Source organism: Telmatherina bonti, assembly GCF_933228915.1.
Source record: "Telmatherina bonti genome assembly, chromosome: 14".
NCBI classification, from domain to species: domain Eukaryota; kingdom Metazoa; phylum Chordata; class Actinopteri; order Atheriniformes; family Telmatherinidae; genus Telmatherina; species Telmatherina bonti.
The window spans coordinates 25,177,446-25,190,623 of record NC_136612.1 but is presented as its reverse complement, the minus strand read 5'-3'; the positions used below and the strand labels follow the sequence as shown (position 1 = coordinate 25,190,623).

The 13,178-nt window shown below is 38.0% G+C and overlaps 2 protein-coding genes across 4 annotated transcripts in view; both read right to left on the bottom strand.

Annotated features, from left to right (window-relative positions):
• pbx4 (pre-B-cell leukemia transcription factor 4) overlaps positions 1–6,486 on the bottom strand; it is a 31,014-nt gene extending 24,528 nt beyond the window's left edge. For 2 of the 3 annotated variants that reach the window (XM_079252765.1, XM_079252764.1), the window contains exons 1-2: positions 5,953–6,486; positions 2,326–2,399 (exon numbers count right to left, since the gene is read on the bottom strand). In XM_079252765.1, the coding sequence (XP_079108891.1) occupies positions 2,326–2,399; positions 5,953–6,137 (259 nt within the window). In that variant the 5' untranslated portion in view covers positions 6,138–6,486. Of the gene's footprint in view, positions 1–2,325; positions 2,400–3,791; positions 3,906–5,952 lie in introns of all 3 variants that reach the window. The other variant, XM_079252763.1, reaches the window with a different exon arrangement.
• Positions 6,487–8,677: 2,191 nt separating this feature from the next.
• Positions 8,678–12,597, bottom strand: dsn1 (DSN1 component of MIS12 kinetochore complex; the record flags this gene model as incomplete). The annotated part of the gene is made up of 11 exons (XM_079253096.1): positions 8,678–8,689; positions 9,275–9,381; positions 9,471–9,558; positions 10,151–10,298; positions 10,414–10,485; positions 10,617–10,673; positions 10,798–10,879; positions 10,993–11,065; positions 11,741–11,814; positions 11,916–12,177; positions 12,568–12,597. The coding sequence occupies 11 exons, from the start codon at positions 12,595–12,597 to the stop codon at positions 8,678–8,680; spliced, it is 1,005 nt and encodes a 334-aa protein (XP_079109222.1).
• Positions 12,598–13,178: the final 581 nt, after the last annotated feature.

Genomic DNA, 13,178 nt, shown 5'->3' with positions numbered 1-13,178 from the left:
TGTGTGTGAGGGAGTTATTTTGTGTATGTGGTTGTGCCAGCAGAAGTGCGTGTTTTTAGTGAGAATATACTGCAGAAAATCTCTGGAGATACTAAAGGACTACTGACTGGGTCTTCCACAAGCTGCATTGAAGAGAAGTCATTTTACATTCCAGAGGCAGACAATGGGGCCTACAGGGGGTCTGACTGGCAGTGAAATACCAAAGCAGGTACACAGTGTAGTTAGGGCACTACGTGGCAGACGGCCAGCAGAGTACAGGGAAGGCCATATGACTCTATAATTCACCTCAAGTATGAATTTACTGTTAGCTTAGGTTATTGTTTTGCTTGCTTATTTCTGTTGAGCTTACTATACAAATAGTCACAGATCCTCCCTCTAGTTTGCTGGGAGACTAAATGTGAAAATCAAAGTGAATGGCATTAGGGTAAATAAGACCACTGGTTGCCTGGGAAACAGTGTACCCTACCCCACTCACTCAAGCCTAGCCTTTACTTTTCTCCAATCACTGGAGAGCAATAATACATTATTGACAGAGAGGCCACAACAGGCAGCAGTGCAGCATTTTCAAATTGTATTTGAACAAGAGAGGCATACTGTTAGAAGATGCACAAGGACAGGGAGAGAAGATGACGTACAACACAGAAAGGCAAAAAAGTTGGCAGAGGAAGGGATTTTTTTTTTTAAAATGAATAGTTAAAACACTATGTAGTACTACAATTAAAGATTTGCCAACAATCTGTGTTAAACACCAAAAATGATGTCAGTTAGCTGGTTTCAATAGCAGCAAGATGAGAGAAAGTATTTCTACTGAATAACTATATCTGCACAGCCAATTATTTATAACCGACCGTATAGAAATGAAGTGATATTTTAGTAGTTTTTATGTTAAAAATAAGCTTAAGTCGCTACTGAATCAGGTTTTCACACTGACATATAAAACTATTTATTTCCAGCAACCATGTGCGTTTTAACAGTGATTGAAACAGTTTAATGTATTTGTCCTAAAAGTAGCTTAACAATTTAACTGTAAGGGCACATTCACATCAGCCTTTTTCATTCAAATCCGAGTCTGTTTGCTCGGAAAGTCTGCTTCGTTTGGAGAGCTGTGAATGCACCAAACGAATTCTGACTCGGACCAAAGAAGCAGACTCGGTCCACCTACAAACGCAGGTCTCGGCCTGTTACAGGCAGACCACAAAAAATTTGCTTCCTGCTTTTGGCGTAGTGTTGCATTGTGGGTAAATACATAGTAAAGAGTCCTCTGGCTTGTCTATTGTTCATACTCTGTCCATTGTTGCAGTGTATTTCTGCAGTAGACTTGCATGAGACAAAATAAAAAAATCCAACACAGCGAAAGTTTTCTGCTCCATGATTAACTCAGAACAGAGTTTTCTTCTTCAAGCGGGTCTCATCCTTATGCAAAATACTAGTGCAGCGCCAACTTTGGTGGGAAAGGGGATATGTTATTGTAACGGTTTGGCACGTTTGACCAATGCGCAGCATGAATGCAATCTCGGTCTGAATGGATACACCCCCCTACAACTGAGCCAAGTCCACAATCGGACCGAGTCTAGAGGACTATCCAGATGTGAATGCACCATAAAGCTAGAAACCATGTGCAGTTTGTCATGTCTGCCTGTCACCAGATGCCTGTGCATACAGTTGTTTTCTTTTTGGATTCTTCTACTTTTTTTTTTTTTTTTTCCTGTTCGTATTTAAAGTAATTCTTTTTTGTTAAAATAGTGCAGCTAAAAGTGTTTTTATTCATTCCCATAACTGAACAAATGTTGCTAACACTTATACTAGTGGAGAAACTCGTCACTGCATTTGGTTAAATTAACTGTAATTATTTCATAGAAGAACTAACAAATAAGCCCTGAATCAAGTAACACATTTCAGATGCTTCAGGTCAAAACGGAAACAAAAACCACAATGTGACAGTGTCAAAGGCAAACTCAGATTTGTGAGCAAGTTCTGCTGTTGGACTCAAGTTTCAAAGGAACTGATCCGCTAAGATTAGTTTCAGCTGGTCAGTGTGAAGTCTGGACAGCAGCCAAAAATAGGTTGAGTATCTGTAAATATGAGATCAAAATGACAAACTGGTACATATTTAGAAAGATCTTGAATCAAAGCAGACATATGCAGCCGAGTCAGTTCAACAGCAAATGCACTCAATTCTGAGTCAATATGATATTCTAAGAGGATATCAAAAAAGCAGCTAGGCGCTAGAAAACCTTGGGCAAATACACTTTACATCAACAATACATAACAGCCTCTGCACACTGGAGCACACAGTCACATAGCCAGTGTGAAGTATAAACTCACCCGTCTTCTCTTTGATCTCACAGAGAACGCTGAAGAGGGCTGGTTTCATTCTGTGACAGTTCAGGGCATGCTTCCTGTAAGAAAGAGGAGGGGATAAGAGAGGGAAAGAGCAAGGAGGATTACGATAAACAGACCTCCATCTATAGCTGTGTTTTATTTTTCTTCCCCTGCCCCCATAAGACAAATGGAAAACAAAACACAAAAGAGAAAAAAGGGTGGCAGACCTGTTTGTTATGTACATAGCACTTACATAATGCAGTGTGAAGTAAAATAAACAATTAAAAAAATAAAATAAAATAAAAATAAGAACCTTGTTGTTTAAAAGATTTTTGATTGGCTGGATACCTGTGTCAGTGCAGAACCGTCTTTGACTCATCAATCTGAACAAGCAAGAGTAATGTTGTCACTTCAGTGCTTTGCACTATGGGACAGGTAATGATGCCAAACCTCAAGGTCATTATTACTGAGCACCCGATTTCAGAGTTAATACACTAATCTAATTTCTGCTTCTTAGAAAAATACTCATTATATAGAAGTAAATGGTAAGTTGATGGAAAACATTTGGATTAGGATGCAATTACAATTCAAGCAGGCATGCTTTAAATAGCTAAAAAGGCTAATAGCAATCAATAGGAAAAAGGCAAAACTTTTACACATCACTGCAAATAGATCAAAATACCTTATAAACAAGTTTTCCCGCCAAAAAATATTTCTATGCTCCAACAGACTTCCACTCATCTACGTATAAGTCTGTCTACACTAATTACGCTTCACATTAGTGTGGGGAAGTGTAGCTGAGCACATACAAACTGCAAGTTTATACTTTCCCCCCCCCCCCCCCACATACATCATCAAACATCTAAAACATGTCGCCCATACCCCCAACGATGTAACCTAAATTACACTATTATGTGGTTCCAGAGGCACCACTGACTTATCATTTTGTTCAGTGCGCTGTTTGATTTAGGCTGGGTTTGTAAAATTTTATCAACTATATAAATCACAGTTTTTTGGGAAAAAATTTTTTTAAACAGCAATAACTTTGATATACATTTGGAAAAGTCTAACAGGAATTTTGAAGTTCAGGTTAAAACAGCAAAAACCATAAGGTCTCTGTCACTCACAAGAATTAGTTAGAAAATGAAACAAACACAAAAAAATATGACCACAAACACAAATTAACCACAGATGAATATGATTTGGCTAAACATGACCTAAACACTAATTCCAGCTGGGAATGTCCGCTGCAGAATTATTAAGGGCACCATCAAAAGTAGCACTACAGTGCATGGCCCAAAACTATGGCTCTCAATGAAAACATCAAGGCTTATCATACATGATTATGAATTGTGAATTTCATCCACCCAATTCTGCCTACTGAATTTGATTTGGGGGAGGACTGCCTTCAGCATGGAGTGTATGAACAGGAGGGGGAGAAGGGGGAGCGCATGCGGTCCTGTACTGACCTGTGCTGGAAGTTGAGTGGCAGGCCACCCCCTGCCATGCCCCCCCCTGCTCTCCCTCCCTCTGTGGGGTCGTCTGATCCACCCCAATGCGCCGGCGATTCCTCTGGCCAGCATCTGAACATATGGCGACAGGGTGAGAGGATGAGGGTGGATGGTGCGCAGGAAGTGTATTCTGCAACGCCAAGTTCTTGCGCTGCCCTGACCACTCCCCATCCCACTCCCCATCCCAACACACTGCCACCCTGCATGACATGGGACTTCATTCTACCATATGCAGGCCACCTCACACTTCAATTTGTAGATTGTTATGTATAAAGAAAAGATTGACGCATAGGTATCAAACTTTGTTAGGATTGTGAATGATGACTGGATTGTCAATGTTAAGTCACACCTATTTGTAAAAACATTGTCCGTATAGTTAATAATTTGCTTAGGTTTTGGAGTTTTACTTGAACCAAGCATTAAAAAGTACATTAATAAACAGCAAAACTCCTGCGAACCAACTGCAAACTAGCATGTTAGCTAATACCATGCATAAACTTTATGGAATATGTAGACTGCCTTTTATATCTCATTTAGTGATGTGTTTCTATGCCACAATCTCTAACCAATCAAGTTGTGTTATTTCAGTCTTTCTTCTCAGGGATATGTATTATGAGGGTATCATCTATGTAGGAATATAAGCATACAAAGAAGTAATCTCTATTATTGGTCCCATCTTGTTAAAAGCCAGCTCCATGGCTTCCTACAGCACACTGGGGTTTTTGATTCCAAATAAAGCCATGTACAGTTCACAAAAGTTAAAGTTTTTAGTTATTGTCAGCAGAAATGACCAGTTACAAGAGATAATAGCTATATAAAGTTCCTAATGTTACCAAGACATGTTATAAGCAGTAATAATTGTACCTTGAAATAAGACCTGTTTAAGTCGTCATACTGGTAGTTAAGAAAAGATAACATCCCGATGTTCATAGGCTGCCAGTATAGCATCATCCTTCCCCCTCACCACCATCTCATTAATAGAAACTCGATTTGTGGACAGCTGCACTCGCGTACACATTATAGGAGAATTGATTGCACCCAGCTCACAATGAAAAGGATGAACACCAGGGAGGGAGGGAGTGAAAGAGGAGTGAATTAATTAAGAGAACCAGGTGGTCAAATGTTGGGTGGAAAATCACTAGCTAATGACACATCACACTGTGGCCACAGTCTTGCAGTGGACGGTTGTCTATTGTTGAAATACTGACGCTTCATTTGAAAGTGACCTTACGCTCCTTGAGACACATGGCAAATGAGTGTCAGTCACTCTATGCAATACTTGAGTCCTATAACTATAACCCTAACCCAACAATATATTACAGGTCATTCAAGAATACCAACTAAGAATGTTACTAAGTATAGACACTTGGTTAGCAAGCTGCACTGCGTGATTCCTAAACTTTAATCCCCCCCACTCTTCCTCTTTGACTTCTAATGCTGCAAACACTTCAGATACATATAGTCACAACTGAAAAAAAGAAAAAGAAACTTGACAATGGTTTTAGCAATTACTATAAGCAGTTAAGAAGCCTATCCTAATATCCACATTTAAATAAGATGAACAACATAAAGCTTCCTAAAATCTGATGTCTTTTTCATTGCTGAAGTGTGACCCATCAATCAAAAACCCAGTATAAATATTAAATTGTCGAACATTAACTTTTGTTTGGAAAAAACAAAAAACCACTTTGTTCCTAACAGCACAATGTAGTTGAGGTTATACAGGATTCTCACAACTACCATTGGAATAACATTGGCATCACAGACCCAAATGAGAGCTTAACTTTTTAATTTGACACTTCACTGATAAACCAATTAAAACGGACGTGGCGCCATAACGTTTTTGCAACCATGTGAGTATGTTTATAAATTATGTTATGTGGGGGATCGCAAATTGTAAAACTAAATATATGTAAATGCAATTAGGAACTTGAAAACAAATTGGACATTTCAGCAATTTTTCCCAACAAAAGGAAAATTAACCATTTTAGTTCGCTAAAAATTAGGTTTAAACGTTAAGTAACAAAATTGTTGTAATGAAGCAGTAGTCTTAACAAATAGCAGAGCCTGCATATGAAACAGCGATAATGTGTGGCAAATGGCTATTCGTATGTCTTACCTGGCCTGTGCTTCGTCCAGGCTTTCGTCGGTGATGGCCATTATTTGCTGTAGAATATCCCCAATGTCTTGTTGCGGTTGACCGAGGGACTGCTGTTTCCTAACAGAGTCTGGGTCACCAACATCGGCCTGTGGTAGTCCACCAAGTCCGGTGAGACCCGTCAACATCCTGGTCTGATCATCCATACTTTTAAAGAAAACTTGCCGTTTTCCTCAGTCGAAGAATACACACAAATAGCTAGCCTACTAGCTAGCCAGCAAAGTATTTTTTGCGACAAATCATACAACACGTCTTGCCTTACCCGACAGCGACTGTTAACGATTAGTTTAGGGCCGTTTTCAAAAATCAGATCGCACGGATGTATTTTACATTCGCGTGGGTTTCCTTTTGAACAAAAAAAAACTCCAGTCAGTATCCGCGGCCAGGCTAACGCTGGCTAACCACCGAGTGAAAAGCAGCTAGGTTAGTAGCCGTAGCAGAGCAGAAAAGCAGCAGGGACACACATGCACAGACTGTGTGAGCTTGCCAACAGCGCCTCGCACATTTTCAGAGGAAAAAAAATTGTAAAACGAAAAATATAATCACAAAGGAACGCGCGCTTCTTGCAATTAAACGTGCCAATCCAAGAATAAAAACAGCCGTAACTACAGTTTCGCACCGTATAGCTCTGAAGAGAAATCTACCAAAACAGAATATGGTTTGCCATTGTTGTTGATGTCGCGCGAGTATGTGGGATGTTCTTCTGCGCGAGCGGTGTGCGTCGTGTTGTCCATTAAATTCATAGCACCACGGAGCGCGAGCTAGTGGGTGGGTACAGGCAAACTACTGTAGAGAAAAGAGCCATTACCACTCATTTCAATATTAGCTTGAGAAATCTTGGCAATACTTTAAATCATTACATTTATTGAGTTTTACTTGCTATAACAGCGTGTTTAACTCCAGGTGAGCAGATATTGTCGTGGGTGTGCAAATGGATGCCCCCTTACGTCATCAGCAATGCTTTTGTTATCCAAATCACTTAAAACATTCGTTGTCGTCACTCAGATATAATTATCTACTCACTATTTTTTTTCCCAAACAAAACTTTATTATGGATAGTTAAAACACAAGGAAGAGTCGCATATGAGCTTTTACTAACCCTTAGACAAAGCTGGAAAACAGTAGTTAAGCCTGCGATTCCGTTTAAACATTTTAGCAAGTTCAAAGCACATGAATCTACAAATGTAATGCCTTGACAACACATATGTACAAATTTAAAAAAAAAAAAAACCTAATTAAAAGGTATTATGCAAGTGTGCAAGTCAAACGCTGCATACAAGTTGTGGCAAAAAGTGAAATATGCATGTATGAGCAAAGTGTGCCAATTTTAGCTGCAACATCCAATCCCAAAGCAAAACAGTCCAGGCTTGAAATATCATTTGGTCCCAAACCTCTGATGAATGAAACGTCCCATCACTTCTCAGTATGAAAACGTTGACAGCAGATTGAAAACAAGTGTCCTTGTTTTTTGCAAACTGTGCAATTTTGCTGTTGTTTATCACTCAGATCACAGAGACAGCTTTCCAAGACGAATGATTGACTGAATGGATGTGGAGGAGAGCAGCAGCAAGCCTTGCTAAACTGAAAAAGAGATGATGGGTGTGCATGAGGGAGTTGGACCAAACTGGCAGTGGTTTATGCTGACTCTCCAATGATCCATCTACTGCAATCTGTAACTAATCAATCTGAAGTTTGGGACAACAAAAAGAGAATGCAGTAAACATAAACAGTAATTGTTTCATGTATGTGCATATAGGACAAAGGTCACTATTTGGTTTTAGGTTTTTTTCTAAATAGCCAGCAGAATTTAACCTTGTGGAAGTTACTTGTGCCACAATCAGACATTTGTACAATGTAGCTTGGTTTATACTGGAACTATGTAACCTGTGCAGCAAATTAAGATTTAATTGCAAACTCTGGCTTGCCATGTGTGGTAAAGTCTTTATCATGCCATTTTAAATTAATTATTCCTTAAGTAGTTTTCTATTACGGTCACCAACAATCTTCCTTAAATGAAAAGGACTGTCAATGGCATTGTAAACTTTTGGTCTTATTTTAAGTGATTCATTTAAAGACCATTTCTGTGAAACATTCAACTCATTTGGATGCTAAAGCTGCCCTTCTCTCACCCCACCAGCATCAAGCCTCATTTTCATCTAAATAAGAATCGATCTCTCCTGTTGTGCGCCATCCTCCCTTACTCACAACTCTCACGGTCACAACCCTGCTTGTCTTCTCTTTTGCTTGCCCCTTTTCCCTCTAGTTACTCCCCCTGAATATAGCTATAAGGAAAACCAAACATACTTCATGTTAGTAATCATTACTACATATAGGGCAAGTCCAATATTACATAGGAAAATGGGATTTTCAGCAGTGGGATAATCAAAAGTATTAATCAAGTATAAACTTTAATGAGGGAATGGTTCCAAGAGATGGAAGTGATGGCTAACAAAGCTTTGACTGACTGGTACAATGTCAGAGCTTCGTTCTGCATCAGTGACCAAGCTAAGCTAGACATGGGGGTGAGTCACTATGGGGGAGGGGCCTTTTCCTGAATGGTCAAGGGACACTGATGAAGTGAAATAGATGCAGGGCCACAAGAGACTAGATGTGACTCAGGATGAGCCTCTATTAAATGTATACAAGCTAAAAACTAAAGGTAAAATAGAAATCTCTTCTAGTTATTCTAGTGTTGTCCCTGTTATACAAGGAATTTCTTAGAAAAAGAGAACTGTTTAACAGACTAAAAGTATAACTAAAAAGTATAACTTACAATGCATCTATTATATAATATATGATTTAATATTTATATAAAACTGAATAAGTTTTAGTTTCTGGTTGCAGGGTACAAATACATGTTGAATAATTTCTTTCTCAGTGTTTTTCATGAAGGTAAAACTAATAACCATGTGTTGTAAGATAGGGGATCATTTTCAGTGACACCTGTCTATTCTTTAACAGCTACCATTTTAATCTGTTTAGACATTTACAGGTGAGAACACACTTAATTAAGGCTTAAATGAAATCCACTCAGCCCATTCACTGAGCTTGTCAGTTTAGTACAAAGCCACACTCTGCCACCTGCTGGTCAAACAAGTACCTTACCGCCTGAAATTGTTTTATTTACATAAAGCTCTTTGATTTAAAAAAAAAAAAAAAAAAAAAAAAAGTCAAAACAGAAGAAAAGCCATTAAAATTAGAACAATAAAGTACATTAAAATGTTGAGGAATCAAATATGTTAAATTATTAAACAGACATACAAGTTTCAGAATTAAGTCCTACAGAAACCTGCTCCATAGCCGGTTCTTGTGTAGTTGTGGTCGATAAACGTGCTGACATTAGGTTCCTGAGGACATCTGATGAAAGATCCTGGAATCCTGCCCCTTCAGCTAGAAAAAACAGAATGAGGTAAAAATAATTTGATCAAAAGGTGTCAAAGAATTCCAGAGAAATTAAGAAAGGCAATTAAAATTGCTACCCAATCGACCACTGGTCTCTTTTATCAATAACTGTGATTGATCTTTGATGGAAATGAGCTCTCTTATCATCTTATGTTGAGTGTCCATCTACAAACAGAAAAATAGATATGCTCATTAACTGACTTATTCATACATACAAAAAACAATGATGAATAAATTTAGTACACATAAGGCCTTCATAGCAGAAGTTATGTCAAATAATCTTATTAAAACCCACCCATAACTTTTTTAGTTACGTTGCTAACAGACAGACCAACAAAACCTCCAGCTCGGCAGAGGTTATGACTGCAATTAATGATAAATTGTTAGGGTATGACAGTGGCTCTAGTTGAATGTGATAGCAATGTTTAGAGGGTAGTGGTCTAAATACTGCTCTATTTGTAGTAGTAATACTAGTAGTATTTGTAGTGATTACTGGGTATAGTAAAGGATGAGAATGACATGTGTAGCCATAGCTATCTTAGGTCAGACTGCCAGAAACATAGCAGCCAATCTGATTATCTCAGTCCATTTCTTCTCAGGTGGTGATGACACGCTGTCTTTTGTTGTTTTTTTCCACACAACTTGATCAAGTGGATAAAACTCTGAATAAATTTAGCAAACAAAAGATATGATCTTTGACTGCAGGTTTCCTTTCAGACTTTCAAATAAGCATATAAAAATCTAATTTCATACATACAATAGTTTCCATGGTATGGAGGATTGGTTGTTGCCGACAGAGAAGACTGTGGTAGTTGGGTTTACTCTGTATGACATGGTATTGTGAAGATTGTGCCATAGTTGAAGAGTTTAGGGATATGCCTGTTTGCTGTCCCTTCTCGACCTTCCTACAATAACATGAAAACGCATAACAATGATAACATTGTTAGCACAAATTTGTAAAGACATATTCTGACATAATTTGTTGATATGGGATTCATTAATGATGGTACACATATTCACCTTTTCAATTCTTCCGCTTTACTTCGGTGTTTGTTCAACAGTTCCTCCCAAGATTCACTTTCAGCATGCATCCTAAAAATCACAATAAAATTTTGGGTGTTAATGTAGAATTTTTGTGATCACTCTGTGACAAATGACAGTCTGATATGTCTTTTTGGACAGGGATGTCATAACCCCACGATACAAGATTGCAAAGAACATGCCTGTTGATGGCTTTCTGGATATTTTCCATTGCTTTTTGCACTGCAGGCTCACTGGAACTGCATACAAAATATGAATGTCATACATGTGGTAGGAAATATCAAGTTGTCTTTAAAATCTGTGATGAAATAACTATGAATAATTACACAATCATAACAAATTACATAAAATCAGTTACAATACCTTGCTGAACTTAAAGGGAGTAGAGGTGGTTCATTCTGCATGTTTTTGGCAAGGCAACCCCACTGTGTCTGGATGTGTTCAACTACACCAATGAAACCCATAATCCAGACAATATTTAAAATGAATATTACAATGCCAAGGGCTTAAAACACAGACGTCCCTGAAATGATGAACAAAACAAAACAAACCACTAACCTTGTTTTTGAAAAGACTCCACTGAGAAATTTGGCACCGACTGGAGTGAATTCTGAGTTCTTTCTATCGCCAACTACAAAGCAGAGGTGATTACATAAAAAATAGACATCTAATGAAAACATATTCCAGTCTAAACTGGCACACTTAACGTTTTGATTAAAATTTTTAAAAAAAGAAAGAAAAGCAACAGTGATTACATCATGAATGTGTGGCATTTCAGCATGTAATGCAATAAGTAATAAAACACTGAACAACTGTTCAGGTGCGTTCAAAAGTTTACAGAAGATCAAATTAGGATGGACAGTAAAGTTTAAAATGCATTTGAAATACATTCTGACATACAACAACCAATATGTATGTGCTTCCAATCTAATGCAAACAAGACCCTGATAGTTCATTCACTATGTGCCACAACTGGCATTAGTTTTGGCACCTTAGGTAGCAACACTAAAGCAAAACTACATTTGCTGCTTGATATATTTTCACAATATGAAAACCCAGCAGACAATGACAATTAAGTATCTATACTCTTTTTCTGTGTTGTCAATGCCAGACTGGTAATTTCTCAGCATAAAATGCTCTCCCCTTGTTTTCTCATTTTAACTGACCCCCTATAGATGTGAATAACTCTGTAGACATGGACACAAGGCTTTAGAGAAAACTATCAAACATGAAAAGTAAAACATGGCTTGTGCACATTATATATTACAGATATTAAGCATTAAACCTATGATTTCTTGACATTTACCTTCATTGAAGCCTCCAACAATTTCTCAAGCCTCTCTTGCTGAGACAGGGATGTGCTTATGCTTCTGCACAAAGCTAAAACAGATTTTAAAATATGCATTCATCAAACAAAAAATGAGTATCTCAATAAAAAGATATGACGTTTACAATGGGCAGAAAAAACAAACTCATCTCACCTTGATATGGGTTAGGATGGGCAGGGAGAGAGCGTCGAGTCAGAGTGGCTCTTCTCCATGACTTTCTCCGTCCAGCAGGGCTCACAGGCCTGTCAGAGTTTTCTGTCTGCATTTCGGACTCGTCCTTCTCCATCTTTCCTTCCCCACAATCTGGAGTCTGTACTGAAGGTGAAGGGATGCCGGTGCGGGGAGACTTGTGTGGAGGTGCCGAGTCAGGGCTTGCGGAGGAGCATCTTTTTGTTGATTGTGTGACAAAACTGGCCTTGAGATGAAGAAAACATGAGTTAACTTTAAATGTAATGTATATTTAGATACGATTCTGCTAGTGTGAGAAAATGTTTTTAGTGTAAACACCTTACTGCCTCACCTTATTTGGAGTGTTATCTCCGCTACTTCCACAGCTGCGATGTTTTTTTTTCCAGGAATAAACAGGCCACCGTCAAAGACACATAAAAGCTACATATTTATGTAATATAAATATGTTGCTTTACTTATTTTTCATGAGAAAGAACTACAAAACCAAAACGACACTTTTGCCCAAACATAAATATTGTTGGTAGAAATTCTAATTTAGCTTACTTCAAAGCATTACCATGGTAGAACGCAATATTTGAGAGTTAATTTGTTTAAAACACAAGTTAAAACAAGATACTTGCCCATCTTCCATCTGCTTTTCCGCCATTTTAATTTCAAATAGATTTCCTCAGAGCGCGCCCAACAAACCGACCCCCTCTGCGCCGCTAAGCGTCATGGGAAATGTAGTGAAGCTCATAGACGCCAACTACCGGATTATCACATGCTTATTAAAACAAAAGAAAAATAAACTTAAATTGATATTAGTCACCATATAATAAAATTAAATACAGTAGTAAAGTGCTACAAATATAACTGAAATAAAACTGATATAAGTGTAATCAGTCTACTGGGCAATTGACCTTGATATAACTAACTTCAGGTTCTTTGGATTATGATAAAATGTTGACCTAGGCGTATAAAGGGTCAGCAATGACATTCTGGCTTATTGGTTTTCAACAGAGAGCACAGGTGACTGAGAAACAAGTTTGGAATATGAATTTGAAGATAAAATGATCTCCTTACAACATATTTCTCATTATGATCTGGTGTTATCAGTCTCCATCCAAATAAAAGTTTGTCTACTTTATTTCAAATTTCACTTTTTTCCTTTTAAAAATTCATGGCTCAATATTTAAATTGACCTTTTTTTTTTTCTTCTCCACAGTGTCCGAATTGTGTGTTCATAAC